Source organism: Balaenoptera musculus, chromosome 20, assembly GCF_009873245.2.
Source record: "Balaenoptera musculus isolate JJ_BM4_2016_0621 chromosome 20, mBalMus1.pri.v3, whole genome shotgun sequence".
NCBI classification, from domain to species: Eukaryota; Metazoa; Chordata; class Mammalia; order Artiodactyla; family Balaenopteridae; genus Balaenoptera; species Balaenoptera musculus.
In genome coordinates, this window is record NC_045804.1 from 47,735,281 (window position 1) to 47,761,946 (window position 26,666).

The 26,666-nt window shown below is 49.3% G+C and overlaps 1 protein-coding gene across 5 annotated transcripts; it reads right to left on the reverse strand.

The window, feature by feature from the left end:
- On the reverse strand, positions 1-25,229 carry TRPV1 (transient receptor potential cation channel subfamily V member 1). Of its 5 annotated transcripts, XR_005018030.1 has the most exons (16): positions 24,606-25,229; positions 23,690-23,844; positions 23,463-23,615; positions 22,941-23,081; positions 22,495-22,793; positions 21,451-21,630; positions 18,728-18,886; positions 17,366-17,461; positions 16,100-16,170; positions 13,082-13,247; positions 12,574-12,640; positions 9,035-9,357; positions 7,630-7,757; positions 6,902-7,017; positions 555-904; positions 1-66 (listed from the first exon to the last, which is right to left on the reverse strand). XR_005018030.1 is itself a non-coding variant. In XM_036838428.1 (15 exons), exons 1-15 carry the CDS (start codon positions 24,971-24,973, stop codon positions 732-734), a joined length of 2,589 nt encoding a protein of 862 aa, XP_036694323.1. In that variant the 5' UTR covers positions 24,974-25,229; the 3' UTR covers positions 20-731. The 5 variants fall into 5 exon arrangements, 4 of the variants coding, with proteins under 4 accessions (XP_036694323.1, XP_036694322.1, XP_036694324.1 ...); XM_036838428.1 differs by having other exon boundaries at positions 20-898; XM_036838427.1 differs by having other exon boundaries at positions 20-904.
- Positions 25,230-26,666: the final 1,437 nt, after the last annotated feature.

The window sequence follows — 26,666 nt, forward strand, 5'->3', positions numbered from 1 at the left end:
CTGATGGATGGCAGGATGAGTAGAGGTGGAAGGAGGTACCACTGCAGGCGAGCAGGACTATGGCCACTACAGAGGGAAGATCATTAAAAAAATTCTTGCCACGTGGCTTTGGGACATGGTTCTGTACTTTTATTTGAACAGCGATAGAGCTAATATTTTTGGAACTGTGATGGATCACACAGAAGGAGGGAGTCACTCCGGAAACACCTGATTCTGGCAGAGCTGGGAATGGGGCCAGGTTCCCCCGCCTTCTCGGAGGAGCAACCATCGTCACCCCCAGACCACTCTGGACAGGGGAGATATTAAGCACAAAATAGACAAGGGCTTCGGCATTTTATCTCAAAGAAGTGTTTTGTTCTAAAAGGTGTTTCCCTGGGCTTCGCTGCCTTTCACTCCCAGGAATATAAAATCAAAGGAAACTGGGGCATCGCGTACATGCACGTGGCGATTTCTCATTCGCCATGTTTGATAAAGTCAGTAAAAACCGGAAAGCAATATCCTTTTGTGTTAGGAGAGCCAGCTGGGGACAGTGAGGGTTTCGTGACTATCTCTACCCGTGCATCCAGCGATGCCTCCTGCAGCTTGTTCCGTGTGGTCTAGGAAAGGGCCTGCGAGGAGGGTGCTGGTAGGGCCAGGCTGCTGAGGCATCACTGGTGGCCTCTACACACCCTCCACCGGAGACAGTGGGCTTTCCTAAGGCCCACAGGATTGAGAGTACCCTGTGTGGTCCCTCACTTCTCCCCTAAAGCAGCAGAATCCTTGATAATCTCGGCATCTTCTGGCTTGAGGGACCCCGCGAAGTGCTTCAGATGAACTTCCTCAGGCTGGGCAGGGTGTCTTTCTCGAGTACTTGCATCTCTTAAGAGGGGAACCAGGGCAAAGTTCTTCCAGTTCCTCCCTGCAGCTGAAAGATGGAATACTATTACTGCCTTGGAAGCAGCAAAACGATACCAAACAGTCGTTTGCTGGCATTACCACCCTCCAGATAAAAGGGGGCACAAGCACATCGGTGCTTCCGGAGCACAGGGATCAGTGCCATTTCCTCTTTCCTCACCTGATCAAGGAGCCTCATCTGCTCTGGCAGCTCCTAAATTCTCCTCCTCGACCCCACCCTGACTTGCTTGTGGCCTCAGGATTGTCCAGCGCTTGCTGCTCTCAGCCTCGGTTTCCTCCCTGCCCGTGTGGGAGGGAGAGCAATGCTGGGGCTGTCCTGGGAGCGGCTCCACACCAGGTCAGTTGCAGGGTGATGAACACCAGCCAAAGAATCAGGATTTGGGGTTCAGGCCCCACCAGGGAATAGCAGACTGGGAACAATGCCAAGGGAAACATGGTGACGCTGGGCCTTGAAGTGGGCTCTCATGTGTGGCCTGAAATCCCAGGAAGCCCCTGAGGAGGACCCGCTGTCACCCCCATAGCAATCTCCAGCCCCTCCCTCCCCCCAGCAACCTCAGAGAAGTGACAGCCAAGAGAGACAGCTGTACGTGCTCTCCTTCCACTTGCCAGAGCCCTGGTCAGCCAAGCCTTCTGGCTGGCCATCTTGGGTCTGATCTTTCTAGAAAACCAGCCTAAATTCACACCTTTCGCCCTCAGGCCACAATTCAGGCTCCTCTGCTGGTGTCCTGCACTGGTCACATCTCAAAGGCATCAGGAATATGGGAGGCTGGGCCCATTGTGACCATCCCAGCTGAATTCTCCAGACCTTGGGTTTCCCCTGGGCCTGCGGGCTGACACTGGCCGCCCCCCGTCCACCACAGCCTGATACCAGCACCAGGAGGATGTTTCAGGGAAGGCATAGAAGCAGGAAGCCTCCACGGGGAGACAGGCCAGGTGCTTACTGAAGACACACCATCTTCTGGCTGGATGCATTGTGGGGATACCCCCCCTCAGAGACCGCTTGGCCCAGCTCCAGTCCCTGGGCCCTCAAGGAAGGCATGGGGCTCCCAGTGCCTGCTTCCCACAGTCCTGATACGAAGACCCCCTCACGTGCTCTCCCTAGCTCAGCTACTGACCACTTTCCTCCCTGCCCTTTCTCTCTTGCGTTCCCTCACCCCTTCCCAATCACACGTGCTATGTGGGTGGGGAGAGTTCCTTGTTACCTGAATAATCTGACTATTCATTACGGGAGTTTCCACTGTTACAAGGTTGTATAGGAAAGCAAAATCCTCAGGAAATACTCCCTAATTAAGCATAGGTGTGAAACCAGGGATCCTCTAACCATCTCCTAGCCCCTCCCCAAGTAACATGAGTGTGTGTATATCCCTGCCGCTGGATCAATGTCTTTATTAATAGCACAGTGAATGTGCGATGCCTCAAACAGCCAACAATGTCATGCAAACACAGTGCAAATCAACTGCAAAGTGAAACAGCAAATCTTGTAAAAAGGTGTGTGGTTTCATGAAATCGATAAGAGCAATGTTGGAAAACTACTCAAATCACTTGCAAAGCCATCTTTGAATGGCTCTGTGGTGAAGCTGGACCAGTTAACAACCGAAAAAGAGATAATAAGTGTTATGACATGACACGGGGAGGGCTTCTAATGAAACTTGTGGGGAAAGTATAGGACTGCAGGATGCCCTTGGGAACACTGATGAAGCCCTTGAGTAGTTTTCCAAAAGTAAGCCTCTTAATAAAATAGATTTCCACTTCCAGCTCTGATGGAGTATCTAGTACTGGGCTAGCCATCCCGCTATAAACAATCATAAAACTGGACAAAATACATGCAGCAAATGTCTTCAGGCATAAGACAACAGACTGAGAAGCTGCAATTGCTGAGAGAAGTGAAATTCACAGGGTGAGCCCTGTGATCGCCCTAACGTATTGCTTAGGGACAAGTTCTCAGACTACAGTGCAGTGAGCTGGAGTCTAAGCGGACCGTGGCAGTGCCTCTGAGCTAAGGAAGAAGGGAGCAGAATTTTGAGCAGCCGAAGCAGCTAGAATCTGTGGGGCAGGGTGCAGGAGAAGAGGAAGAAGGGAGCTGTAGGGGTAGAGGTCCAGAAGTCTTTGGGGTGGGGTCCCCCCAAGTCCTTGGCTGACAGTTGGGCTGTACTTGCACAGGCTTCTCAGACAGTGGCTGCTATGGGGTTGAAAGTGGGACAGAGACACCAGAAGTTGAGCCGTACTGAGGGATATTGGAGATCCAGCCCAGCCAGTGGAGAGACTTCCTCACCACCCTTTTTCTACTCTGAGGATCAAGCTAAAATACCAGAAATACCCTACTTACTGTACATGCACTAGAGTAAGATCTACTCAAGACCCACCCTAAAAAGCCTCAAACCAAGCCCCGACAAGATCCACAGTGGAAACAGTTTGGAGGTTGAGTCCTACAAGTTTGATGGGATTGGCAAATACCTTGGCATTTCCACAGATCTACCACAATAAAGGTTAAAACTAAGCCTACACAAGTTCAAGGTGATTCATCAGTAACTGAACTGCCAACTAGGATAAAAATTCAATCAACTCTCTCTACAACATATTATTACAATGCCCAGTATACAATTTAAAGTTACTAGACATACAAGAAACAAGGAAATGTGACTCACAGCCAGGAAAAAACCAGTCAATAGAAACTTACCCTAAGATGGCCCAAATGTTGGATTTAGCAGATTTAGTAGGTGGACAATCAAAAGCAATTATTATAAATATGTTCGAAGAACCAAAGGAAAACATAAGCTTAATGAGGGAACAGCTAAGGAATCTCAGGAGAGAAATGGAACCTATAAAAAAAAAGAACCAAATAGAAATTCCATAACCAATAGCCTAACACTTGAAATGTAATATTCACTGGATGGGCTTAATAGCAGTTTAGAGACGACTGAGGAAAGTGTCAATGAATTTGGAGACAGATCAATAGAAATTATCAAATTTGAGAAATACAAAAAAATTGAGGAGAAATGAACAAAGCCTCAGAAACCCACAGGACAATATCAAATGGTCTAACATGCATGTAAAAGGAGCAGATAGGGAGACTAAAGCAAAGTGTATATAGTTTCCAAAATATGTTTCCAAACATATTGATGTACAGATCCAAGAAGCTCAGCAAACCCCAAGCAGGATAAAACCAAAGAAAACCATACCTAAGCATATCTTAGTCAAACTGCTGAAAACCAAAGATGAAGAGAATGTTTTGAAAGCAGCTGGGGCTGGGGTTGGGGGCGGGGGAGGGCGGGGAGACACACTACAGACAGGAGAACAGCAATGCAAATTACGGGTGAATTTTCATCAGAAACAATGGAGGCCAGAGGACAGCAGAGGATCATAGTTTAAGTGTTAAAATTAAAAACAACAACAACAAAACCCTGTTAACCTAGAATTCTATATCCAATGAAAATAACCTTCAAACATGAAGATGAAATCAACATTTTCAGGTAAACAAAAGCTGATATAAAACTAATCTATACTGATAGAAATTAGATAGTTACCTGGGATGGGGAGGGTGGAATTGACTACAAAGGGGCATGAGGGTCTTTCTGGGGTGATGGAAATGTTCTGCAACTTGAGTGGGGTAGTGGTTGCCTGAGTGTGTACATTTGTCAAAACTTATCAAACTGTGCATTTAAAATGTGTCCATTTTATTGTATGTAAATTACATCTCAATAAAGTATACTTTTTAAAGTTTGTGAGATATAAAAAAATGAGCTTCTCGATGAAGCAATATCAAACATGCAGTGTCATGCTAACAGGCAAGTTTGCCTGAGAAATCATGCCCTTTCCCTGAACGAGCCAAAAAAAACCCACAAAACTATCAACACTTGATTCATTTGTTCATTTAAGAGTTAGCAACATTGGGCTTCCCTGGTGGCACAGTGGTTAAGAATCTGCCTGCCAATGCAGGGGACACGGTTTCGAGCCCTGGTCCGGGAAGATCCCACATGCCGCGGAGCAACTAAGCCCGTGTGTCACAACTACTGAGCCTGTGCTCTAGAGCCTGCGAGCCACAACTACTGAGCCCGCATGCCACAACTACTGAAGCCTACATGCCTAGAGCCCATGCTCTGCAACAAGAGAAGCCACGGCAATGAGAAGCCTGCACGCCGCAACGAAGAGTAGCCCCCCGCTCGCCGCAACCAGAGAAAGCCCGCGCACAGCAACCGAGACCCAACGCAGCCAAAAATAAATAAATAAAATAAATAAATTTGTTTAAAAAAAAAAAAAAAAGAAGTAGCAACATCAGCAAATTGGCAAAGTAGGCAGCTCCAAACACCCATGCCTCCACAAAAACATTTTATAAAAAGGCAGAAACTTTAGAACCAATGCAGTCAGAACTCTGGGAAACAGTCCAAGATTTATAGCAACTTAAAAGTGTTAGGGAGCTAAAACTACAAAACTCTTAAAAAACAAAAACAAAAAACACAGGGGACAATCTTCCTGACATTGGATTTGACAATGATTTATTGGATATTACCCCAAAAGAATAGGCAACAATGGAAAATAATACATAAATTGGGCTTCATCAAAATAAACGTTTTGTACATCAAAGGGCAACTCACAGAATAGGAGAAAATATTGGCAAATCATATATCTGATAAAGAATTAATATCCGGAAGATACAAAGAACTCGTGTAACTCAACAATTAAAAAAAATTTTTTTTAATGGGCAAAGGGCTTGAATAGGCATTTCTCCAAAGAATATCTATAGATGGCAAATACGCACATGAAAAGATGTTCAAAATCATTAGTCATTATGGAAATGTAAATCAATGAGATACTACTTCACATCTATTAGGATGGCTATAATCAAAACGAAAACAGGAACTAACAAGTGTAGGTGAGGATATGAAACCCCGGTACGTTGCTGGTGGGAATGTAAAATGACTCAGCTGCTTTGGAAAACAGTTTGGCAGTTCCAGTTCCTCAAAAAAGTTAAACCTAGAATTACCACATGATTCAGCAGGTCTACTACCACCCAAAAGACTGGATAGTTGGAAATCAAAAAAGAATCTCGTACACTAGTGTTCACAGGATTATTCACACTAGCCTAAAAGCTGAAAACAATCCTAATGTCAGTGAACAGATGAATGGATAAATAAAATATGGTATATACATTCAATGGAGCATGATCGAGTCAGACACAAAAGGACAAATATTGTGTGATTCCTCTTATATGAAGTACCTAGAATAGGGAAATTCATAGAGACAGAAAGTAGAATAGAGGTTACCAGGGGCTGGGAGGAGGGTGAAATGGAGATAACTGCTGAATGGGTACAGAGTTTCTGTTTGGAATAATGAAAACGTTTTGGAAATAGGTAAGGGTGATGCTTACACATCACGGTGGCTATAATTAATGCCACCAAATTGTACACTTTTAAAAAAATGATTAAAATGGCAAATTTCATGTTATATATATTTGACCGCAACTTTAAAAAAAAAGAAAAACAGACTTAGTGCAGGGTTGTAATTGTGACTCAAAATGTGTTCAATATAAGACTAGGTTTGCCTCATTTTTAGGTAAATATCTTCCATTGGACCTTACATTTCATGTCCACTGTTAAAAAGTTTACCACTAATGATTAAAGGACTTTTTTTGGTACTGATTTTCCACAGGGCTCCTCTGTTCAAGGTGTACATTTTCTCCTCCCACTCTTCCCTCCTCTGCCTGCCTGGATGTGTTGGGCCAGGTGAGAGTCCCTGTTTGTGTCTGTAAGCCTCACGGAGCTGAGGGCAGACGCTGGGTGTGAGGACTGGGGAAGAGGAGACAGGGCACCCGCAGGGAGGCTGGACGTGGGCTGACGGCTTCCTCTGGGGCCCTGATGACCAGGGGGGCGTGCAGAGCCAGCGGGCACGGGCACATGGTGCAGGCGTGCGAGAGAGCACGGGAGCGCCCATGACTAGGTGGGTGGCTGACACCTGGGGCTGCTCCAGGAGTGGGGGACCCCGAGGCTTCAACTGCCCACCTTCCCCTCACCTCGGCCCGACCGCAGGGAGAAGCTCAGGGTGCGTTTGATGCCCTCACAGTTGCCCGGGTCTTCATTGATGATGCCCACGTTGGTATTCCAGGTGGTCCAGTTCACCTCGTCCACCCTGCAAGGGGAGGAGGTGAGGGAGCAGGGCGCTGGTGGTCCACGGCCAGCTTCCCAGCCCCGCAGGCCACGCCCGTAGACCAGGATCGGGAGACACAGCTGACGAGAGGAGGGCCCAGAGGGGCCTGCCTTTTGGACACCACCCCTGAAGATGAGTTCTCTGACCACACTGTGGGACCCAGGAACTTTAAAGATTGGATTCCTGGTTCCGACCCTGATCGCTAGGTGACCCCTTCTGGACGCCTCATTTTCCAGTCTTTCATGTCTGGGTCCCACCATCTGGGATCTATGGTGGGGCCCCTATGCCCACAGTCAACCCCTAGGACAGCCCCTGTACCTACAGCTGCCTTGGGAGAGTCCCTTATGTTCATGACTGGGCCCAAGAGACCCTGAGAGAGGCTTATGTTCCCACAGCTGGTTCCAGGTGGGTCCTCCATACCCATGCTAAGCCCTGGAATGGCCCCTGTGCCCACAGCTGGCTCTGGGTGAATCCCCAGGCCCACAGGTGAGCCCTGAGTTAGGCCTCTGTATCCACAGCTGATTCTGGGTGGGTCCCAATATCCATAGCTTAGCCCCCAAGTTCCCCAAGCTTTGATTCTTGCCTGGGAATTACCTGAAACACCACCTGTAGTCGTCCTTGCCGTCAGCTGTGTACCCCACCTGCAGCAGCTTGCCTGAGCGAAAGGCCGTCCTCATACACTTAAGGAAGCTCTTCTCCGTGTCCAGGATGGTGATGGCTCTCTGCAGGACGACACAAAAGGCAGAGGGGCAGAGGGTTCATCCAGGAGCCGCCCCTGGCTGCCAGCGCCACCTGCCAAGATCAGCGTCTGCAGGGTCTCTCCCCGTCCCTGCGCCTCCGAGCCGGACCTCCAGAGCCCTCTGCACAGGCTGGTTCCCACAGCCAGGCGGGTGCACAATCCACGGATGGAGCTCAGACCTGCACAGGCGCTGCTGGTGCCTTCCGGGTCTGGGCAGGGCAACCATGAGTTAGGTGGAGTGTGCCAGCACCAGTCCCTCCCCTGAGGAGCTCACAAAGGGGCAACATAGTGTAGTGGTTAAGAGCAGAGGCTCGGGGGTGAGACTGCCTGTGCCGAGTCCTGGCTGGGCTACTTACTGGTTACCTTGGACACAGATACCTAACTTCTCTATGCCTCGTGCCTTCATCCAAAAACGGGGAGGGTGAGAGTGCCCTCTTGGTAGGATTGTTGTAGGATTAAAGAGAGCATGTAAGTAAGACACTTAGAACAGTACCTGGTGTAGAGCCAGTGCTACTTAATAAGAATGACGCTTTGGGGGCTTCCCTGGTGGCGCAGTGGTTGAGAATCTGCCTGCGAATGCAGGGGACACGGGTTCGAGCCCTGGTCTGGGAGGATCCCACATGCCGCGGAGCAACCGGGCCCGTGAGCCACAACTACTGAGCCTGCGCGTCTGGAGCCTGTGCTCCGCAACAAGAGAGGCTGCGATAGTGAGAGGCCCGCGCACCGCGATGAAGAGTGGCCCCCGCTTGCCGCCACTAGAGAAAGCCCTCGCACAGAAACGAAGACCCAACATAGCAACCAATCAATCAATTAAATAAATAAATCTTTAAAAAAAAAAAAAAAAAGAATGACGCTTTTATTATTAGTTGGAAAGGCAGACGCAGACCAGGTGTCTCAAAGATGCAGCTCTCAGGGCCCATCCCATATTAGCTGCTTCCCGAGTCTGGTCTCTGGTGCCCACTCTAGATGGAGCTCCTCTGCGACAGGCACCCCCGTGGGGCTGAACCCTCCATCTCCTCCCCCCAGGGACTGCCCAGCCCACAGTAGACACAGAGTCTGCAAACACCCGCTGGTGACCCTGGGCAGGGACCCCCCTGTGGGGGGAGCCAGCAGAGGGAGAGGCTGCTGCCTGAGCCCGCGGCCTGGCTAGACTTTCTGCACCCTCCCCAAAGCGCGCAGGGGCCTGGGCACCCAGCTGTGTGGGGCAGCAGCCAGAGCAGCCCACCCCCTCGTGCTGCACGCACCCCGCCAAGCGCCCACCTGCAGCTTCCAGATGTTCTTGCTCTCCTGTGCGATCCTGTTGACCGTCTCACCCATGAGGGCAATGAGCATGTTGAGCAGGAGGATGTACGTGAGAACCACGTAGGCCAGTAACAGGATGACAAAGACAGCCTTGAAGTCATAGTTCTCCGTGAACTCCAGGTCGCCCATGCCGATGGTGAACTTGAACAGCTCCAGACACGTGGAGTACAGGCTGTTGTAGGAGCTGTCCGACGGCCGGCAGCCGGGACCTCGCCACCTGTGCGACGTCGTCTCAGCCGACACGGAGTCATTCTTCCCATCCTCAATCAGCGTCACCACCGCTATAGGGCATGGGGAACATGTGGCCGGATGGAAGCCAAGACCCCAGGTTCCCCAACATGCACACCCGCTACCCCCAGGATGGGTCTGCAGCAGGAACTCTGGCTTGGCTATGAGGCACCTTTGTGTGATTTTTGTTTTTAAAAGCACTCCCTGGGCTTCCCTGGTGGCGCAGTGGTTGAGAATCTGCCTGCCAATGCAGGGGACACGGGTTCGAGCCCTGGTCTGGGAAGATCCCGCATGCCGCGGAGCAACTGGGCCCGTGAGCCACAGCTACTGAGCTTGCGCGTCTGGAGCCTGTGAGTCTGGAGCCTGTGCTCCGCAACAAGAGAGGCCGCGATAGTGAGAGGCCCGCACACCGCAATGAAGAGTGGCGCCCGCTCGCCGCAACTAGAGAAAGTCCTCGCACGTAAACGAAGACCCAACACAGCCAAAAAATAAATAAATAAATGTAGTCATTAAAAAAAAAAAAACTCGAAAAGCAAAATAATATTTAAATAAATAAATAAAATAAAAGCACTCCCTTCTTCAAAACTATCAGTTTTTCATAATATACTGTTTTATTAATAGAAAAATTTTATCATCATCTGCTAGGGGAAAAAATGCTAAAATAAATATATAAATATATATGCACAATGTGATACAGCCACATTTGTGCAGTGCACAAGCTGCCTAACCTTACATGTCAGCCCTGGGTCCACATCTACTTTCTCAGTCACACCTTTGTCTGCCTGTGCCCCTTAGAGGGTAGCCCAGAGCCAGCCCATTCCAGAACCATGGGGGCTAAGCAGCTCAGATCAGAATGGCTTCTTGCTGCATTCTGCACTCTTCTTTGGGAGATGTACCCCAGAGCCTGAGAACTTCTGTAGCAGTTGTGCCCCATGGTTACTGCATAACCCCCTTGGCCTTATCCCCTCCTGTGGCTCCTGATATGCAGGGCCTTCAGACCAAGTGCCAGAGCCCACACTAATCCCTATCAGATCCCTTCCAGTCAAAGCTGCCCATCACTCCCGGACAGGATACCACGTGAACCATGGAACAGTAGGACTCAGATGGGGATCAAAGCAGGACTCAGTTGCTCAAAAAATGATGTGGTGTGTCAAAAGGGCACAGGAGCCAGCTGCAAGGGACTCCTAATGACCATTTCTCAGAGAATTTGAGCATGAAAAGAAATGATGATAGTAAGGAGTTATAACTCACTTAACAAAGTGAGAATCCACACACACACACACACACACACACAAAAAGAATCAAAGAGGCCCTACTAATGTAAATAAATAAATCATTGTAGGAGAATGGAAACCCCTTCCATTACATTACTGTAGGGAAAGCTCTTCCAGACAATAGAATGCCAGCTAACAAACGTAAAAAGAATAAGTTAGAAAATTATCATTTGGCAACCATCACAGGATCAGGTGATTCAGGTGGGAACCATCAGTGGATGCTAAAACCACTGGGTGAAAGTTTGATGAGAAACAGGATATTTACAGTCTCAAAGCATCGCCTCACAAATTACTTATCAATTACAAAGGGAAAGATAATAACTTGACAGTGGATAAATCTGGTAGACCTACCAAAACCAAGTAACCAAAGTTAACATCACCAGAGGGAATGTAAATTGGTGCAGCTACTATGGAAAACAGTATTGAGTTTCCTTAAAAAACTAAAAATAGAGCTACCATATGATCCAGGAATCCTACTCCTGGGCATATATCTGGAAAAAACAAAAGTTCTAACTCAAAAAGATACATGTACTCCAATGTTCATAGCAGCACTATTTACAATAGCCAAGACATGGAAGCAACCTAAGTGTCCACTGACAGATGAATGGATAAAGAAGATGTGGTATATATATATACAATGGAATACTACTCAGCCATAAAAAAAGAATGATATATTGCCATTTTCAGCAACATGGACGTACCTAGAGAATATCATACTAAGTGAAGCAAGTCAGACAGAGAAAGACAAATAGTATATGATACCACTTATATGTGTAATGAATCTATAAGCAAAATAGAACCAGACTCACAGACATAGAAAACAAAACTTACCATTATCAAAGGGGAAAGGGAAGAGGGGAGGGATAAATTAGGAGTATGGGATTAATAAATACAAACTGCTATACATAAAATAGATAAGCAACGAGGATATACTGTATAGCATAGGGAACTATATTCAATATTTTGTAATAAACTATAATGGAAAATAACCTGAAAAAACATACATATATATGTGTAACTGAATCACTTTGCTATACACCTGAAACTAACACAATATTGTAAATCAATTGTACTTCAATTTTAAAAAAAGAACCACAAAGTTATCACCAGAAATGGGGCAGACAGACATCATGGGACTCCTGATATAAAGAAGACACACATTACTTCACTGATATTCTGACCAAACATGTATACCTAAATCTAATTGTGAGGAAACATGAGACAGACCCAAACTGAGAGACATTGTAAAAACTGGCCTTTACTCAATAAAAATGCTAAGATCACAAAAGAGAAGGAAAGATTGAGGAACTGCTACCAAATGAAGGAGACTAAACAGACTTGACAAGTGAATGTAATGTGTGATCTGGGATTTTCATTTCTGTAAAAGATATTTTTAGGACAATTGGTGAAATTTGAATAAGGCTGGAAAATTAGCTAATAGTCCTGTATTGATATTAATTTCCTGATTTTGATCATTATGCTGTGTTTATGTAAGAGAATGTTCTTGTTTTTAGGAAATACACACTGAAGTATTTAGCAGTAAAGGACTGATCATGTCTGCAACTCACTCTGTTCTTTTAAGTATGGTGTAGTGTGTGTGTGTGTGTGTGTGTGTGTGTGTGCGTAGCTGGGAGAGAAAGTGATTTTTTAAATGTGGTAAAATTTGGGGAATCTGGGTAACGACTATAGAGAAGTTATTTGTACTATTCTTGTGACTTTTCTGAAATAACATCAAAATTTTTAAAAATTTTAATTGAGCCAAAATGCAGCTATACTATAGGTAAGCAGCACTTCATACCTCTAAAATGACTTAAAGTCCTTTATGAATCAATTTCTAGGTTCTCTTACTATTTCAGTGTATTCACTGGCCATCTGCTCTGTCACCTGCAGACACATACCTCAGTGGGCCTCTCCCCACCCAGCCCTGCAGGGTCCTCAGGAAGCTGAGGTCAGCGGGAGCCCCTGCCCCCCACCAGCCCTGACCAAACCCGTTACCTGTGGAAAACCCAAATAAGAAAACGAGGTAAACAAACATGAAGCGACACAGGTCTCTCAGGATCATCTGCAGGAGAGAGCAGGCTTGTCAGAAGCAAATCAAGGCCCGGGAGGGGCCAAGGGAAGGGCCAGGACTGTGTCGGCCTGGGGGTTCATCTTGAGCCCAAGTGGAATCAGAGGGCAGACAGGTAGGTTTGGTTTGGTGGTTTTCAGCTCAGGTGTCATGAGGGAGTCACCACAGCTCCCCCCGCCCCCCGCCCATGGGCCTTTTTCTGGTGGGAGAGGGGGTCCTGGCATGTGGCGGGTCAAGTTTCAGGGGAGCCCCCCAAACCTGGGTCAAGGCCGGATTGCCTCATTGTTGGGGAATTCTCTGCAAAAGTGGGTTTTAAAGCAGCACCTCCCCAGACAACGCACAGAGGGTGGATGGAGTTTGTGGGACCAGGTCTCACACGCTCAGGAGGTAAACAGGCTCTGCGGAGAACCCCTCCGCAGAGGCACCGGCACCCACCTTCTCAATCATGACAGCATAGATGCCCATCTGCTGGAAGCCGCGGGTGTAGTAGAGCATGTTGGTCCAGCCCATGGCCAGGGAGAAAACCATGGAGGCCACGTACTCCTTGCAGTGGCAGAAGTATAGCACGACGGTCCCCAGCATGAACAGCGACTGCACAAAGCTGACGGGGGAGGGACAGCAAGCCCTGTCCATGGGCACCGGGGGGCCTGCACCCTCACAGACAAGACCCCAGATGCCTGGACCTCTCCTCAGAGGCACAGCCCCAGGCCACGGGTGAGCCGGGGATGACTGTCTTCCCTCCTTTAGCCCATGAGTCTCAGTGGGAGGACTATCGCTCCCAAGAGGCAAAAATCGGTTCGGGGGGTGGGGGGAGGGGGTGTTGCATGTGCAAAATCTTATCCTTTTTACACACAAAACACAGATATAAATATAGTACATAAACACATATATAGTATATTTGTGGTAGGAGATTTCATGGGAGGGGCAATTAGGAAAAAGAATTTCTAAAAAGGCAATAATGAAAAAAGGCTGAGAAATAGGGCTGTAGCCCCAATAGCCTCCCTGCCCAGTCCCTGGGAACAATAGCCTCACGGACAACAGAGAACCTAGGAGGCCTAGGCCTCTGAGGAGGGCAGGCTGTGCTCTCCTGAAAGAACCACAGGTAGAGTCTGCTGGTCACACCCTCAAACTCAGGAGCAGAGCCAGGGAAGATGTCCTTTCACTCTTTAGTCTGGTGAGGGCTGCCCTAGTCGGAGCCCTGGACAGGCTGGAGGACGTCTGGACGATCCTATGATCATTATCCTACGACGATCCTATGACAGGGTCTGCTCAGTGGTCCCTTCTTTACTTATTCTTCCCAGGTCTCCTTGTTCATCATGGCCTCCTCCCGGAAGTGCCCGCCCAACAGCTGCATTAACACAGAAGACCACACTGACCACCCGACTTCCCATTTGTGTGTGAGAACCCAGCAAAAAGCCACCTCTGTGCTGATGTGAGTGTACTGAAAACTAGTGTCCCTAAACTGGCTCATTAATTGGAGTTCTGCTGCAAAGAAAAACTATTCCTCGGCATCTGCAGACCCTTGGCCAAAATAAGAACTGACACCAGCTGACATAGGCAAATGGAGTCCCCACCTAGGAATTCTGGAAGCTGGGAAGTAGTGAACAAATGGAAACTGACCTAGCAGACCCAAGAAAGCCAAATCCAAATCCATAGTGCGGAAACCTGAGAACCAACTCGTTTAATCAAGGAAACTCAAAAGGCTTAGGCACCTCTGGAGGGGAGGTGAAGAGACTGACGTGAGTAAGAGTGGAGGTGTTGTCTCTGAAGAAGATAAAACAGAGGGTCTTTGGACCCGGTTTCATCAGACACCCATGAAAGCACTGGTATTTTACCCAAAACAGGAGATTATGTGATTTCTATACAAGACATTACGTAAAGCCCTCTTCTCCACTCAGCTCTCAGGAAACTGGCAGTTAGACTTCTTCCCTCCGGACAGAAGATTGAAAAGATGCAACAGATTGACTTTGGACATTCACCAACAAATTGTTTATCTAGACCAGACTATAATGCAGCTAAAAATTGATAAGCCCCATTCACACATTCAGAGCTTCCAACCAGCTTTTCAGTCCTCCACTCTTAATCATGAGCAGATGTCAAAGATTTCCAAATATTCTGAGAATGCCCTCTACATGAAAGAGAGAACAAAACAAGCAAATGGGTATCAACAATGTGGAGAAAACAAAAGCTATGCAAAAAGAAACGAATTACCAAAAACTATCTTAATAGTCGTAGAGAGACAAAAGAAGATATTGCATCTATGAAACAAGAATAAAGTGTTATAAAAGGCAACAAATAGGAGCTTCCCTGGTGGTGCAGTGGTTAAGAATCCGCCTGCCAGTGCAGGGGACATGGGTTCAAGCCCTAGTTCAGGAGGATCCCACATGCCGCAGAGCAACTAGGCCTGTGCACCACAACTACTGAGCCTGCGCTCTGGAGCCTGTGAGCCACAACTGCTGAAGCCCGCACGCCTAGAGCCCGTGCTCCGCAACAAGAGAAGCGACCGCAATGAGAAGCCCGCGCACTGCAACAAAGAGAAACCCCGGCTCGCAACAACTAGAGAAAGCCCACGTGCAGCAACAAAGACCCAACGCAGCCAAAAATAAATAAATAAATAAACATTTTAAAAAAAATTAAAAAGGGAACAAATAGAATTTTTTAAAAAGAGCACTTAGGAATTAAAAACATGATATCAAAAATAATAAACTCAATAGAAAGACTGGAAATTAAAATTGATTTGAACCTCCCAGAAAGAAGAGCCAAAAATAAAGAGACAGAACACAAGTGAAAAAATGTAAGAACTAGTTAAGGACTAGGTCAGGAGGTTCAATATACAAATCACAGGAGTTCCAGAAGAGAGATCAAGAAATAATTCAAGAAAATATACAAAAAATAAAGGACATAAATTGATAGATTGCAAGAGCCCACTAAGTACCCAGAACATTGGATAAAGATAAATCTGCATCAAGAAACATCAAGTTTCCAAACACTAGAAATAAACAGAAGATACTATAGGTTTACAAAGAGAAAAACCAAAACAGGTCTGAAAAGAGGATTCAGAATCAGAATGGCTTTGGACTTGTCACATTTAATATTGAAAGCAAAGAAAAAATGGAGAAATATCTTCAAAATTTTAAAAGAATCTTATACCCAACCTCGCTATCAACCAAATGTGAAGGTATAGTAGAAATATTTTCAGATGTGCCAGATTTAAAAGAAATTCCCTAGCACCTGGAACATACCTGGCACAGAGTGGACCCTCAGTATTCCTCACCCAACAAACGTTTATTGGGTGCATTCCATCATTCATTCAACATGTTTGTGAAGCCCTACTATGTTCCAGGCCCAGCGGATGTGAGAGAATGAGTGAGAATGAGCTGATTGCTGTAACCCCAGGTCTCATGGCCAAAAGATGCTATCTGCTACAGGGGCATAAAAGTCAGTATCACTTACAAAAGCACCTCACTGTAGCTGTCCACAAACAAGGTCTTCAGTGATGGCCGTCTCTGCAGGAAATATTGAATCTGCAGGTAAACAGAGTAAGATCCCAGAAAAGGTTAAATGGTGAGAACCCAGAATGCTTCCTAAATGGAGCCACGATGGACCATGGGAGTGCATCAAAGCAAAGATAATGAAGACAGTGGAACAGGATGGGTCAGGCTAATGGGGTAATATTATGTACTCGGTCAGGAAGATTTTTTAGAATAGAGTGGAATTACAGCTATACCTAGAAGCAAAGATGGGAAGGAAAACCACCAAAATGTTATTAATTGTTGTGCTTCAATGATGGAATTGGGTGATTTTTTTTCCTTCTTTTTAATTTGTACTTTTTCTTCCTAACTTTCTCAAAGAAGTTTGAATTACAGTAAAAATTCTTTAACCATCCTCCACCGAACTAACTCTCCAGGACAAACCAGTGCTCTCCACTCCCCGAAAACATTCTGACAGATGCCCACAGTGCATGCTCCTCTCCAGGACACCCACACCCTCCTTGCCCTCGCACTGGGTAATCCTGTTTGCCAATAATGCTTTTTGCCCACTGCACTTGCTACTGCAGCTTTGTACTTTACTATAATATAAACTAGGAGTGTGAAAATAAACAGAAACAGTTGTTTCTGTGAAGACAGAGTCCAGTGATTTGGAAAGACTCCTTAAAGGTGAGTAACTGAAAAAAAAAAAAAGAGGTGCAGCTTAGATCAAAAAGATTAAGGGAAAAAAATCACAATAATCTCAAATTCTGCATTCAGGTCCCTTCGTACGTGCAACAGTGGTTCCACATATATTAGAAGAATGGCCAAGGAATATGCGTGTTCGAGTTTTTAGTTAAAATAAAATGGTTCCAGTATACATATAGATTTCTTTCATTATTCTGAGCTTTAATGGGCTGTTTCAATTAATTAAACAACTACTAGTCATGATCCTGTCTCTTAAGAGGCTTCCACTCTATCTCTGTAATTAAATATTACATTCAGTAGAGAGCCCTGACTGCCGGTCTTCAAGCATGACTGCCCTGGGTCTGCAGGGACCCACTGGGCAAACCTGCACCCTCCCACAGCCGTGAAAGCCTGAGGATTCTCATCTTCACCTGTGTGTCTCTAAGCTCCTCTATCAGGGCTATTACGTGGCTGATGAACTAAAAAGTGGGTGAGCACTGAGTGAGTCTCTTGACTTTTTGTTTTGGTGATAGTGGAAACTCATGCAATTGGAAGGAATGCTTACCCCTCGGAAAAAAAAGTAGACTCCCCCTGCTACAGAAAGAATCTCTCCAGTGACTCGGAAATAGCCCCCAATGGTGTGTTTCAGCTTAAAGGGAGGCTGCAAAGGGCAGAGAAGTTAGTGATTCCATTCACTCATTCATTCACTCAACAAACATTTACCTGGTACAGAGCCCTGCGATTACGACCCAGCCCCTTCTGGAGAGGTTCAGCCTCCATCAGGAGAGAGACACACAAATAAAGACAATGCATAATTATGGGGACACCTGCAAGGAGGCCCCTCTGTGGGACCTGATTTCCAAAGTGGCCGCTTCCAGCTGCTAAGAGGAGTGTCCTTACTGTACTGTGCTGTCTCCTGGATGATATCCTAACCTGGAGCTCTGCTTGGCTGGGAGGACAGTGGTGGCATTAGGTGGAGGCACCCTTACAGATCCAATGCCATGTGCTTCCTGCTGTTCCCACAGCCTATGGCGAACCCCTGGTCTCCCAGAACTGTCAAGGTTCCCCACGGATGGTGGAGGGAGAGACGTCACACACACACACACACACGCGCACGTGTGTGTGCGCACGCACGTGTGTGTGTCGTCCTTGTGTTTCAGCCACAGTTTTCCAGAGTGGGTTTCCTTCCAGCCTATCATCCATGTTTCATAAGCACTAGTTCACTAGCTTGTCTCATTAGCACATATTTCTTTTCTCTTAAAGTCATTAGATGGCCTTAATAGTTGTATAGAAATCGGGTTTCACCTAACTAGGAAGTTGAGTTTTTCAACCAAATTTACAAGCAAGGCAACCTGGAGATAAAGGCAGCAAGTTAAGTGCTTGGATATTGAATGGAAAGGACTCAATTCAGAAACTTGAGGGAGTCTATGGCTCCTGGTAGCAGAAAAAGTCTTGTCTTAAGTTAATCTGATGCATAACGCAGGGCCTGGCTTAGAAGAAGCGCTCAAAGTATATGTCCAGGGAATGAATAATGTGCAAGTGAGAGAACAAAAGCAGGCAGGGGAGCGGGCTGGCAATGTGCTCAGGGCTGACACCACCTGGGACCCTGAAGACACCCAGCCGAGCAGAGAGCTGCTTCTGGAGCCCCAGTTCCTGCATCCTTTCTAACCTAGTACTCCCCCTCTGCAGTCAGGGACCTCAGCGACCACAGGCTCGGCCTCTCAGAACCCGGAGGCTAAAGGAGGGGCTGAGAACAGGAGGGGGGTGTGAGACGACCAGGAGACGGAGGACTGAGCACAGGGACATAAGATCTCCAGGTGACTCTTCCATGTCTCCAGGGTCTGGCCTGGGCCCGTGGTCTTGGGGTCTTATAGGAACACCCACCCCCTCCCCTCGTCCCCCGCAGAGGCCCGAGCCTCAGGCGCACCCGGCCTTCCACAGGCCTGTAGTAGGCGGCCGTGGTGAAGATGATCATATACAGGCAGTAGATGAAGAAGTTGAAGTAGAAGATGCGCTTGACGAATCTGTCCCACTTGTCCTGCAGGAGGCGGTTGAGCGGCTCCACTAAGAGCATGTCATGGCGATTCTAAGGGGAGCAAAGAGAAGTGAGCCTCACCCCCCCACCAGGACCCGTCTCACAGGACCACATCACACCCACGTCTCTGCATGACCACGCCCTCAGCCCGAGCAGCAGCGGAGGGTCACAGCCGGCTCCCCACATGGCCCACCCTGCGGGCCTCAGTGTCTCTGTTGTGCAGCGAACAAGGGGTGAAATCGGACACATGACCCTAAGAGCCCCTGACACTCGAGAGCGTACCAGTGTTGCCCGACATTCTATGCCCACTCTCTGTAATAACGCTCTTCCAAGAGCCTACATCCTTGCTATTCCCACAGTATCGGGAAGAGGCTGGCACAGGCAGAGCCTAGCATGAGGCTGCTCAGGGAGGGGCCTCTGCATTCCTTAATTCTCCCATTTCCGGCCCTGAGTCAGACAGGCTATCCAGATGGGAGTGGCAATTACCTACGCATGAGACTGAAGGGAACGAGGAAGTCTTTCCTGCCATGAGTGGGCCCAGTGCCTGGGATACCACCATTACAAGTATTGCTTCGGGGCAAAAGTCTCACATCAACCAGCTCTCTGTAAAGTTCAAGTATTCCTAGGATGTGGATGAGCCAAAATCAGGTCATCCTAGCTTTTTTGGGCCATTGAGTGCAACTCTGGCCCAGGCTGGAGCTCCCCAAATAAGGTCCATGTTCAGTGTCTTCTTGAGTACCTTTGGGGATGGGAAGCTCTCTGCTGCCCCAAGAAGCTTGTCGGGAAATTCTGCTCTCTGGAGCAAAGTTGGTCTTCTCTGCTTCCCACCAGTGGTCCCTGCTCTGCACTCGGGGCCCCAGTACTGCATTCCAGCCCTTGAAAGCCTCCAGAGATGTGCAGATGGCAGCCGTGGCCCCGGAGACTTCTCCTCTCTAGGCCAAACACCCCAGTCCTTCTTGAGGTTGTTTCCTACCTGGGCCAGCCCTCTGGGAACACTTAATCAGGGATTCTGAGTCAGAGGGCCCAGATTCAGCATGGCAGCCCAGGTGGGCGCTGACAGGACAGAACAAAGCAAGCCAGGCCTCTCCCTTCTCTGGATTCTGCCCCTGTAGATGCAGCCTCTGCCCTGTGAGACATCATGGCAGCCCGTCATCACCAACAGCACAGACTGCAGCCCCCAAAGTCAGCCTCAGGGCCCGGAGCATCTGTCACCTTAGAAAGAGGGGACAGCAGTGGTGGAAGGATAAACTTTTCATTAAGTGGCATTGGGACCCTCATTTGGAAACAAAATAAGTAAGACGCCTACCTCACACCTACGCAAAAATCAATTCTTGATAAATTTAAAAGCCAAACATAAAATACCTACAAAGGAGCTAAATATAAGTATTGGAAGATATGTGTGCAATCTTGAAGTGGAAAAGGCTTTCCAAAGCAAGACACAAGTCACAAAAGCTATGAAAGAAAAAGTCTAACCAATTCGGCTCTCAAAATGAAAACTTTTTATAAGCAAATGATGCAAATGAAGTTTGCAAGAGACTAGGAGACTAGGAGAAAAGAAGATATCTGAAACACGTGCAATAGAGAAAGGATCAATTCATTTTATAATGAGAGCGTCTACACACTGAAAGGGTAAGGCAAACAGTCCAGTAGAAGAGATGGCAAAAGACAATGAACAGGAAATCTACCAAAGAAATTTGAATGGTCGAAAACACATGAAAAAATTCTCAACCTCACGGTAATCAAGAAAACAAGAATTAAGACATCAATGAGATAGCATTTTGGGCTCCATGGGCTTAAACTAGGTTAAAAAAAAAGATTGGTAATACCCAGGTTGGCAAGGACACAGGTAGATGTGTACCCACGGGTGGTGGGCAAGTGCATTCATGCAATCTTTTTGGAGGCCATACTTTCTGACTTAGCAATTCCAGTTCCAGGTGTCCTTCATAGAAAAATTCTCAAACCCATGCCAAGTGGCCGGTAGCATTGTAGTAGGAAAAAAAAAATAACGAAATAACTCAAATGTCATTCTGTGGATATTTACTCCCCATTCCTACTATGGAATACTTGCAGTAATTTTTTTTAATAAAGCAGACTCATATGTGCTGATATAAAACTATCTACAGGGACTTCCCTGGCGGTCCAGTGGTTAAGACTCTGCGTTTCCACTGAAGGGGGCCCGGGTCTGATCCCTGATTGCGGAAGATCTCGCAAGCCGAGCAGCGCAGCCAAAATAAAAAATTTTTAAATTTAAAAAGTAAAACATGTCACTAAGTGAAAAATATGGTTGTTCTGTACTATATATAGTATAATCCCATTTATATAAACAAAATGAAGCTACATGTTTTTATATGGTAGAAAAGGAGGATTCTTTTCTTGTCTATGTATTTTTGAAATATTTAAGTTTTATGGGAATATTATCATATATTGACTGTATGATGCAGGAAGACATTCGGTGGGAATGAATGGGGAGATGAGACTGCAGGGTGTAGGCCCCGGGTAGCAGGTTTCCACTGATGGGAGGACAGGCAGAGCCAGATTAGGGAGTGGGGGTAGGGGCTGGGGTGCAGTGAGACCCAAAGCCCTTCCTGGCTGGGTCCCAGCCTCGGCCCACTCACAGGTGTCTCGCTGCTGCTGTAGGCAATCACCTCCAGCACTGAGTTCTTCTCACAGGTGTCGATGCAGGACAGGTCGTACAGTGAGGAGTGCACGGGCCCGTAGGCCCACTCGGTGAACTTCCTGGACAGGTGCCTGCACTCGGGCTCCTGGATCTCCCTCTGGAGAATATAGGCCAGGACCTGCCCCAGGGATACAAGAGCCTGTTAGAGGTCAGCCTGGGGCCCTGCACAGGCTGCATCCCTACCAGCTCTGCTCCAAGAATAATTCTGCTTCCCAGCCCATTGGAGACCCCACCCAAGCCCCAGGAGAGCCCCACCCCCATTTAGCAGGCTCCTGACCACCATCAAGATCAACTTCCCACTGCCTCAGACCCCAACTCCAGCCACATCGGACCCATCGCCTGATCACACCTGGCCCCCTATTTCTCCCATCTCCCAGTGAAGGACTGCAGTGGTCCACTCTAGAAAACCTCAAGCCAGAAGGAAATAAAATCCAAGAAATAAAACCAAGGTTATAAAGGTTATAAAACTAATGTTCTCATCCTAAGAGACTCAGTATGAACAGAGTCAAGCTCCCAGAATCCTCTGGTACTGAGAAGCCCCTTCCCCTCCAGTTCCCAATTGCCCAGCCCCACCTTCAGCCTTCCATGGCCTGACATCATCCACAGGCTTGGGCCTGCCCCACCCCATTAGGACCCCATATCACCCAAAAGTCCTACCTTCCATGAAAAAACACCAACAGCTTCTCTTTCCATTTCACCCTCAGCTCAACCCACTCCCATCCCCAGACCCCAGCGCCCCACCCGCATTCTGCGTCTTGTCAGTGGTGCTCAGAGTTGGAAATCAGAAACGGCCACGCGTGAACTGATGAATTCTCCTCGGCATCTCACAATTCTCCTGGCTGACTCTAATGCCCCCTGCCCTCCCTCTACAGGCTGGTGGGGCAGCACCAGGGCTCTGCGCAGTGACGATGCCAGAAGCTTAGGAAGGTAGGCAGGCCCCTCCCACAGCACCCCCTGCTCAGGCCTGATGCCCCCTCCCTACCCCGATCTTCCCACTCCTGGCGGCCAGAGCCAACGGCGTCAGCCCCTTCTTGTTGGTGAGCTCCTCCAGCTTCAGCGCAGGGTGGAGTCTGGCCCCCAGGATCAGAATCTCGTTGTACATGCTCGTCACAAACTTGGTGTTGTCGGCCGTGTTGTCAGCCACCTCCACCAGCGCGTGCAGCACGGTGTTGCCCATCGAGTCCCTGGCGCTGATGTCGGCCGACTGCCAGGAGTTCTGCAGCAGGAACTTCACGGTGCCCAGCTGGTTGGTGCACGCAGCCAGGGAGAGGGGCAGCTCACCTGCAGCCAACACAGGCAAGCGGTGGGCTTCCCCAGGAAGAGACTGGCCCTTGCACCACCCGGCCTCCAACTCCCCCCCCGTCTCCACCTCAAACCTCCCCTTAGCGATCATCGAAAAGCCAAGTGTCTACCGCGTGGTCTCCCCACCAAAATAGAAGCCAGGCCGCCCTTTGGTTTTCTTAAAGAAGTCCCCATTGGCCGCGGCCTGGACGTCGGCCCCGTTCTCCACCAGGAGGGTCACCAGTGCCATGTTCCGTCTCTCGATGGCAATGTGCAGTGCCGTCTGGCCTGTGGAGGACGCGTGCTGTTGGCTTTGCGCCCGTAGTCCTGCGGGGGGCTGCCCGGACAGATGCCGGGGGTGGGCCTGGGCAGAACATGCAGAATGACCCCCCACCAAAGGAGGCCCAAGGAGGCCCTGAGGCAGGAGTAGAGACCCCCAGAACAGGGAACACCAGACTGGGAGCTGAAGGAACCAAAATTGCCCAAGTGTAAGGAGCACCAAGCCATCGGGCGGGGGGGGGTGGGTGCAGGGACCCCCAGGACCAGGAGATCCCGACTCAGTGGCTGGACAGGGAGTAAGGAGCTCAGAGGCTTTCCCGGGCGTGACGGTGCCCCCCCTGGCTCCAGGCAAGCTTGCAGGCAGAGCCGTGCCGGCCCGGCCCTCCTCACCCTTGTAGTAGCTGTCCGTGTAGCTGGCGTTGACCAGCTCCTTCAGGCTGTCCGTCTGCCGGGCGATCTCCAGGAGCAGGGGGATGGTGTCGTTCTGCCCGTTGTGCAGGTTGAGCATGGCTTTCAGCAGGCAGGTCTTCCCTGTGTCTGGGTCTGCAAGACAAAGTGGGGGTCAGAGCAGGCACCACGGCGGGGCCGCTCCCGGGACCCGGCGGCTTCCGGGCCACCTTTGAATTCGCTGTCCATGAGATGCTTCTTGCTCTTCTTCAGAAAAAGCAGCAGGCTCTCCAGCTCCTCGCAGTTATTCTGAGCAACTGCTTCAAAGATCTTCCTGCGATTGTAGAGCTTGAGGTTCTCGGCAGCAGAGTCCTGGGATGGCTGCCTATGGACCAGAAAACACCTTCGTTTCATACTCTGGTCTCAGCCCTGAGGCCTTCAGAGCCTGTCAGGGAGCACAGCTAAACCCCGAGGCAAACCAAAAGGGGAAAAAACATGATATAAAACCCACCGCTCAGTCCAGGCTGTAACAGGGAACAGTGGGGCGCGTGTACCCCTGTTCTGTCCCCACCCTGTGTGTAGGCATCATCTAGAAAGTCTTTGCAGCCTCCACTTCCTCCAATACCCAGGCCACTCACTTCCCTGCCTGCTCAGAGGCTGGGGGAACCTGGAGGGGATGGAGGGCAGGGGTTTGGCTGGCCTCTGCTAAGTGAAGAAGCATCCTCACAGGGCCACAGAAGTCATCCAGCCCTGTGCAGCCCCTGTCCTGCTTCGGAGGAGGTGGGAGGCCTGGTGGACTCTCGCTGGAACAGTTTTGTACTCTGTCTAAAAGCATCCTACGCTTGAGCCTTCCAACTTAAAGTCCTCATGATTAGGGCTGGTGAGCAGCATTCTAAGCCTGGACCCAGAGATCGGCCAGCAGCTAGGATCAGCATATATGCCAGCATGTGTGGCCACATGTCCCGAAGGTCCTATGAGTACAGACGCTGGACCAGGCGACCTCTGGAGGCCCCCCAGCTCCCTAGCTCTATGACCTTCAGCCCATAAACTCGAGTATCACATGGTGTCTCCACGGCTGGGGCCTCAGCCAGCTGGGCCAGTTAGGCTCCTGGTGGAGAGGGAGGCTGAGCTCCAGATGCAGCTTACCTGGCACAGGTGGGACCATCCCCAGGCCTCTGGACGATGACAACAGGGCTGACTGTGATGGCCGGGCAGGATGCCAGCTGACCTTCCTCAGAAGAGCAGTCCATGAGGGATGTGTCCTCCGAATCACCCTTTCCAAAGAGCCGGCTGCGGCTCTTGGCCGCAGGGAAGCTGTGGGGCTTGGCTGGAGCTGGCCTGGAGTTAGGGTCTCCATCTAGGGGCTCTGGGCAGGAGTCCTCTTGAGGCAGGTCCTGAGATTCCCATAAGTCTGAGCTCCCCCATTTCTTCATCCTGCCAGATCCTCTGTGGCCCAGGAGGCGGCCTGCGGGTAGCCACTGAGATCGGGTTTGTTCCCAGCTGGAGGGCTGCATGACCCTAGCCCCCACTGCCCTTGTTGCAAAGGCCCCTGTGAAGCAGGACAGCCCAGAAGTCCAACAGCTGCTGCCCCCAGCCTTCCAGAAAGGAAGCTTTCAGGGGTGTTGTACCTCCCACCCCAGAGGCTTCAGGGGGAGCAGGCCTACAGCCCCATGGCCAACATCCTCCAGGGATGAATGAGCCCCCAGCTTGGAACCATCAGGATGGATGGATCACTCGTCTTCTCTGGGCCTCAGTCGCCTTGTCTGCAGAGTAGGGATGATAAACACTGCTCTGCCTCCCCCCAAGATCAGAATAAGGGAGACCGGAGGAGAGGCTGCCTCCGGCTGTGCACTGGGGGAGGAGCTCAGTGACGAGGATGGCTCAGCCCCAAAGAGCCGAGCAGTCTGCGTCCCCAGGAGCAAGGTGGCTGGCAGAGACCGACACTCACGCTCCACACTGCATGGGCCCTTGGGTGCTGTGTGTCCCCCCCCCCACCCCCCATCAGCCACGCACTCTCCTGCCTTTGCTCTTCGGCCTGGCTGCTGCAACTGTTGAGTTTGCAGGGGACTTTTTGCACTTTTTGTCATCTTTGTGAAATTTGTATATTTCAAGCATCCTGGCCCTGAACTTTTAGACTTTAAGTGATTCAGGGCCGGTGGGCCTTCTAGGCCTGAACACCTGGAGTTACGCTGGCAGCTAGTGCCAGCACCTACGGCTGTAAACTTGTGTTGATACTGTTTTCCACTCCTTCTTAACCTCTTTTCCTACTCTTCCCCTCCCGACTGGGCATCATCACTCCCTGGCACCCAGCGCTGTCCCACATCTCAGGGACCTTGGCCTCCACTGTGCCTCCACATGGGGTGCTTTTTCCTCCTTCTCCTCTTGTCCAAACCACACCACCACTCAGATGCCGCCTCCCCACTGATGCCACTTCCTCCACGTCCCCGAATCCCTGCAGTGATCGTGCTGCTCCCCTCCCCCTCCAGAGGGGCCCAGCTCATTTCATCCCTCCTCACAGCCCTCTTAGCACCGTCCACCATGCAGTCTAGCAATTTCTATGCGTCACCGTTTTCTCTGCCCCCTGCCCTGTGAACTCCACCTGGGCAGGACACTTGCCAGATCCATGTCTTTACCAAAAAAAAAGCAGTGCTGGGAAATGAGTGAGATCAGATACAGACCCTTCTAGCTCCCATTTCCATAGGAAGTTAGAGAGATTCATGTTCCGGCAGTGGCTGGATTCCAGAAAACAGCAACTGAAGGAATGGGAGGCTTCTCAAGCCTGCATGTTCAAGTGAAAGTTCAGGCAGTGAAAACTCAGAGCATGTGGCTGGGCTGTGACAATAACTCGGCTATGATCTGATTCCCAGATCCAGGCGGAAAAAGAGGCAGCCTCACCATTTCGCATCCTGTGAATAGGACAGACGATGACTACAGGCTCGTTTCCCCTCCTGCCTGTTGTTCTGCATTCAGGAGGGCCTGAGTCTTTCTCTGATTCATCCATTAGGTGGAAACCCTGCTGCAGGAAGTATGCCCGGCCACAGAAAGCCCCACTTCCAACCAACACCCACGTGTGCATCCCATCATTCAACACCCATCCACTGACACTACTGGGTGCCCAGCCCTGTGCTGGGGGCACAGAGAGGTCGAGACCCCATCGGAGACAGAAACTAGGTGCTGGCTGGGGCAGGGGAACCACAGCAGGGCCCG

Bases quoted from the DNA above. Each gene is read 5' to 3' on its own strand.
- TRPV1 (XM_036838427.1), bottom strand. From the start codon at position 24,973: ATGCAGCCCTCCAGCTGGGAACAAACCCGATCTCAGTGGCTACCCGCA. The intron at 21,631-22,494 runs GTAGGGAGGGGG...TCCCTGGGGCAG, and splicing joins CCAGGAGTGGGAAGATCGGG to GTCCTGGCCTATATTCTCCA. The intron at 13,248-16,099 runs GTAAGTGATACT...CTCCCCCGTCAG, and splicing joins AGCTACAGTGAGGTGCTTTT to CTTTGTGCAGTCGCTGTTCA.